General features: G+C 35.5%; 1 protein-coding gene across 2 annotated transcripts; it reads left to right on the top strand.

Annotated features, from left to right (window-relative positions):
* The first annotated feature begins 1,476 nt into the window (after window positions 1–1,476).
* LOC121367339 lies at window positions 1,477–5,033 on the top strand. Of its 2 annotated transcripts, none has more exons than XM_041491444.1 (2): window positions 1,477–2,400; window positions 3,076–5,033. In XM_041491444.1, the coding sequence occupies exons 1-2, from the start codon at window positions 1,641–1,643 to the stop codon at window positions 4,500–4,502; spliced, it is 2,187 nt and encodes a 728-aa protein (XP_041347378.1). In that variant the 5' UTR covers window positions 1,477–1,640; the 3' UTR covers window positions 4,503–5,033. The 2 variants fall into 2 exon arrangements, with proteins under 2 accessions (XP_041347378.1, XP_041347377.1); XM_041491443.1 differs by having other exon boundaries at window positions 1,477–2,345; window positions 3,021–5,033.
* The last annotated feature ends 967 nt before the right edge of the window (window positions 5,034–6,000 follow it).

Here is a 6,000-nt window from a genome sequence, read left to right on the forward strand (position 1 = left end):
TAATATTTTTTAAGCATATTAACATGGCAAAGCTGAGTTTTCTTTTTACGATCAGGAGTACGGATGACATAATCAACCGCACTGATTTTTTTTTCAACAATATACGGTCCTTGAAATTTTGCACTTAATGGTTGATTAACCAAAGGAAACAAAACTAACACTTCTTCCCCGGCATCGAAAGATCTATCTCTAGCTCTTTTATCAAACCATGTTTTCATTTTATCTTGACTATCGGATAACACATTTCGGGATATTTCTCTAACTGTTTGCAATTTTTCCCGCAAATCAATCGCATATTTCAACACACTAGTTTCACTTTTTACCTCCGAGTTTGTCCAAAACTCGTGTAACATTTGTAATGGACCACGAACTGAATGTCCATATAACATTTCAAAAGGAGTGAATCCCATGGATTCGTGATAAGTATCTCTAATCGCAAACATCAGCAAATGAATACCTTCATCCCAGTCTTTACCCTTTTCCAGGCAAAACTTTCGAATCATGGATTTCAAAGTTCCATGAAATCGTTCCAACGCACCTTGGGTTTCAGGATGATAAGCAGAAGAAAAATGATGTTTAATGGCCAATTCATCCATCACTTGCTGAAACAATTTCGAAGTGAAATTGCTACCTTGATCAGTTTGAATGAATTTCGGAAATCCATATCGAGTAAAGATTTTAATCAATTCCTCAACAACTGTTTTAGCCCTAATATTGCTCAGAGGTATGGCTTCAGGAAACCGTGTATTTTTGCAAAGAACGGTCAATAAGTATTCTTTACCATGAACAGTGCGAGGTAAAGGACCAACGCAATCAACTATAACCTCACTGAAAGCTTCATTAACTGCGGGAATGGGTATCAAACTAGCTGGTTTAATACTTTGATTGGGTTTACCAACAATCTGACATGTTTTACAGGTTAAACAATACCTAACAACATCACGATGTAAATGCGGCCAATGAAATTGTTTCAAAATCCTTTGATACGTTTTACGTACCCCTGAATGACCTGCTAATGGACCATCATGAGCTAAACTCAACACAGTTTATGAACAAACAATCTTACTTGAAAAAGAATTGTTAGATAAGGACAACACATTTTTGGGCGAGTATATTACTTTGTCCACAGTTGAAGGTACTATATCTAGTCCGTTACATACTGTCGAGTTGGATAGTGATTTGGTTAAAGGCAGTATTGTGGTAGCAGCGGTTAGCCATATACCAATTGCGGGTGTATCATTATTGTTAGGGAATGATGTAGCTCAGGAAAGGGTTATTCCTGTACCCATTATGACTGAAATTCCTGAAACTGATGTTGAAACAGAAAAGTTATCTGATGTGATTGATAACATCTTTCCCGCATGTGTTACAACTCGGTCTCAAAACAAAAAGTTGCACAGGAAAATTAGGGTTGAGAATGAGGTTGCCAATAAAAATTCGGGATCACTCCAGTGTTTTTATTGTAAAAGAATGGGTCACAAATGGGGGCTCGTCCGGGATCTTTTTTGTAATATATGTCCTTGGATGGTATTAGGAGATTACAAATTGATCTATTTTGATTATTAGAATAGATGATAATAGTTGACTAGTTAGAGTTTTATTTTGAGCACACGTTTTGACAATTACATAATCAAGTTCACATGGATAGCATATGTTCAGTAGAACAAGTAGTTGATAATTTTATATCTAGTTTAGATGAAACTGAGATAAATTATTTAACTGTAGCACGGTTGAAAGAAATTGCTGAACACGTAGGATTAGAGTTGGACATTGGTTTGAAGAAAGCTGAAATAAAATCGTTGGTGATAGATTTCTTAAGAAATATGGCAGAAAGTAAAATTCAGTTAGATTCAAAGGTGTATACTGGTAGGGAAATTGGTAGTGTTGAACTTGATAATGAAGATAGTTTAGCTATGTTGAAACTTAAGTTGGACTTTCAGAGAGAACAATTAATGTATGAGAGGGAACAAAGAAATTTGGAGAGAGAAAATGAGAGGGAACAAAGAAATTTGGAGAGAGAAGATAGAGAAAAACATAGAGAATGGGAGACAACACAAAGATCTCTCGATAGGGATATTAAAAGTAGAGAGTTGGATAACTATAGCAAGTTTGATCCACAAAGATATATTAGGATGGTTCCTATTTTTAATGAAAATCAAGTTGATGAATTTTTTGATTGTTTTGAAAAGATAGCTCTTGGGGCTGAATGGCCAAAACGGTATTGGTGTTTATTGTTGCAATCTGCTTTGAAAGGTAAAGCACAAATGGCTTATGCAGCGCTTTCTGTTGATGATTCTTCGTCATATGACTTAGTTAAAGCTGCTATTTTAAGAGCTTATGAAAAGGTGCCTGAGGTGTACCAACAAGATTTTCGAAATCTTAGGATTTCAGGTGGACAATCTTATTTAGAGTTTGCCAAAGAAAAAGAAAGGTTATTTCGGAAATGGTGTAGTTCAAAGTCTGTGAATAATGATTGTGGGAAATTAGAAGAACTCGAAGTTAGAGTATCTCCTGTCCAGCACCGTCAGAAGTTACCACGTCAACAAAGCATGAAGGAGCGGCGACCGGTCATCTTGTTTAGCAGCCCTTGGCAGTCGTGCATTGAACTTTTCGTGATGGACTGATTTTCGTTTGGTGACTATTAGTTAATAACTTAAACGCCAGAATTCTGTGGGAAAACTTTATGTATTTAAACATATATATTTTATATAAAAACATTTAAACACTTGCTACTTGTTATGTAATTTTGTCAAGAACGTGTGTGCTCAATGTTTTAGCTATTTAGTCAATTTATTAATCGGGCAATTAGTTTATTGCATTGAATAATGTGATATTAAATATCACACAGTCTATATCTAATAATTGTATTTAATTGCATGTGATAACCTGTACACATGGCAATTGTTTAGTACCATGATTGGATAATTCGGATTTATCAATCTTGGTACACGTGACTTCTGCGGTCTATTAAAGTTTTTAATCCAGTTAGTGGTTATTGTGGATAATGAAGCTATGAAAAGGTGCCTGAGGTGTACCAACAAGATTTTCGAAATCTTAGGATTTCAGGTGGACAATCTTATTTAGAGTTTGCCAAAGAAAAAGAAAGGTTATTTCGGAAATGGTGTAGTTCAAAGTCTGTGAATAATGATTGTGGGAAATTAGAAGAACTCATTCTTATAGAAGAGTTTATGAGAGGTTTGCCATCAGAAGTGGTAATTCACTTACAGGTTCTTGAACCAAGTACATTAGCTGAGGCAGCTATAATGGCTGATAAATTTGTTTTAGCAAACCGTAAACCTGATTTCAGTAATAAACCGAAGTCACAAAGTTATACTTTCAAACAAAGTGGAAGCAGTAGAGATGGTTCAGTTAGGAATAATAATACACCGCGAGATATGGGTAAATCTCAAGATCAGAAAAATTCGGGATCACTCCAGTGTTTTTATTGTAAAAGAATGGGTCACATTAGACGTGATTGCCGGAAATTGAAATATGATCTTGGAAGTGGCAATCGTTCTGGGCACACACATTTTGTATCTCAGTTGTCTGAACCTTTGAATTCAAAATGTCAAATTAAAGATGCGTTATCTAGGGTTAAGAAAAGAAATCCAAGGTTTGAACCATTTCTGACTTCTGGTCATGTGGTTACATCACACGATGGTGATGTGAAACAATCTATAGTGATTTTGCGAGATACTGGTGCTGAACGAACAATCTTACTTGAAAAAGAATTGTTAGATAAGGACAACACATTTTTGGGCGAGTATATTACTTTGTCCACAGTTGAAGGTACTATATCTAGTCCGTTACATACTGTCGAGTTGGATAGTGATTTGGTTAAAGGCAGTATTGTGGTAGCAGCGGTTAGCCATATACCAATTGCGGGTGTATCATTATTGTTAGGGAATGATGTAGCTCAGGAAAGGGTTATTCCTGTACCCATTATGACTGAAATTCCTGAAACTGATGTTGAAACAGAAAAGTTATCTGATGTGATTGATAACATCTTTCCCGCATGTGTTACAACTCGGTCTCAAAATAAAGAGTTGCACAGGAAAATTAGGGTTGAGAATGAGGTTGCCAATAAAAATTGGGATATTTCTGATTTAGGTGATACTTTTATTGGTCATGATTCTGCGCCCGAATTAGGTTCAAATCTGGAAAATGGTTCAGATCGGGAAAAATGTTTTGACCATGAAGTAGGTAACCCAGAAGAAGAAAAAATATTGCAACAGTTACCAGATGACAATGATAGGTTAATTTTAAATCTTAACCATGATCAGTTTATTCTTGAGCAACAAGCTGATAGTGAATTACAAATCCTTTCAAAGGAAGTGTTAGAAAAATCCGAGTTGGATGAAGAACCAGTTGGCTATTATTTCGAAAATGGTGTTTTAATGAGAAAGTTTCGAGATAAACATTCACAGAATAATGATTGGCAGGTGATGCATCAAATCGTTGTTCCTAAAAGTTGTCGGAAAACTGTTGAGTTTAGCTCATGATGGTCCATTAGCAGGTCATTCAGGGGTACGTAAAACGTATCAAAGGATTTTGAAACAATTTCATTGGCCGCATTTACATCGTGATGTTGTTAGGTATTGTTTAACCTGTAAAACATGTCAGATTGTTGGTAAACCCAATCAAAGTATTAAACCAGCTAGTTTGATACCCATTCCCGCAGTTAATGAAGCTTTCAGTGAGGTTATAGTTGATTGCGTTGGTCCTTTACCTCGCACTGTTCATGGTAAAGAATACTTATTGACCGTTCTTTGTAAAAATACACGGTTTCCTGAAGTCATACCTCTGAGCAATATTAGAGCTAAAACAGTTGTTGAGGAATTGATTAAAATCTTTACTCGATATGGATTTCCGAAATTCATTCAAACTGATCAAGGTAGCAATTTCACTTCGAAATTGTTTCAGCAAGTAATGGATGAATTGGCCATTAAACATCATTTTTCTTCTGCTTATCATCCTGAAACCCAAGGTGCGTTGGAACGATTTCATGGAACTTTGAAATCCATGATTCGAAAGTTTTGCCTGGCAAAAGGGTAAAGACTGGGATGAAGGTATTCATTTGCTGATGTTTGCGATTAGAGATACTTATCACGAATCCATGGGATTCACTCCTTTTGAAATGTTATATGGACATTCAGTTCGTGGTCCATTACAAATGTTACACGAGTTTTGGACAAACTCGGAGGTAAAAAGTGAAACTAGTGTGTTGAAATATGCGATTGATTTGCGGGAAAAATTGCAAACAGTTAGAGAAATATCCCGAAATGTGTTATCCGATAGTCAAGATAAAATGAAAACATGGTTTGATAAAAGAGCTAGAGATAGATCTTTCGATGCCGGGGAAGAAGTGTTAGTTTTGTTTCCTTTGGTTAATCAACCATTAAGTGCAAAATTTCAAGGACCGTATATTGTTGAAAAAAAAATCAGTGCGGTTGATTATGTCATCCGTACTCCTGATCGTAAAAAGAAAACTCAGCTTTGCCATGTTAATATGCTTAAAAAATATTATAATCGGGAAAACGTCTTGGCTAATACAATAATTCTTTCAGGGATAGATTCTGATAAGATGAAAGATGATAATTTTAACCCAGTTGAGCCGAAATTGGTAAATTCGAGGATATTGTTGAATCTTCATTTAAAAATCAGCCATTTAAGTGAAAAACAACAAAGTGATGTTCAACAAATCATTTCTGAATTTAGCCAAATTTTCCCAGATGTTCCTAGTCGAACAAATGTTATTAAACATGATGTTGATGTTGGTGATTCCAAGTCAATTAAGCAACATGCTTATCGAGTTAATCCACAAAAACAGGAACTTATCCGAAAAGAAATAGATTATATGCTTGAGAACGGCATTATTCAACCTAGTTTTAGTAACTGGAGTTCTCCTTGTTTACTTGTTCCTAAACCTGATGGTAGTGTACGGTTCTGTACAGATTTTCGCAAAGTTAATGCTGTGACCAAATCAGATTCGTTTCCTAT

The sequence above is a fragment of the Gigantopelta aegis genome, chromosome 3, assembly GCF_016097555.1.
Source record: "Gigantopelta aegis isolate Gae_Host chromosome 3, Gae_host_genome, whole genome shotgun sequence".
Lineage (NCBI taxonomy): Eukaryota > Metazoa > Mollusca > Gastropoda > Neomphalida > Peltospiridae > Gigantopelta > Gigantopelta aegis.

What these genes read in the sequence shown, in the direction of transcription:
- LOC121367339 (XM_041491444.1), top strand. Translation starts at nt 1,641, where the DNA reads ATGGATAGCATATGTTCAGTAGAACAAGTAGTTGATAATTTTATATCT. An exon ending in TAGGATTTCAGGTGGACAAT is followed by an intron (nt 2,401 to 3,075) that starts CTTATTTAGAGT and finishes CAGGTGGACAAT; the next exon opens with CTTATTTAGAGTTTGCCAAA.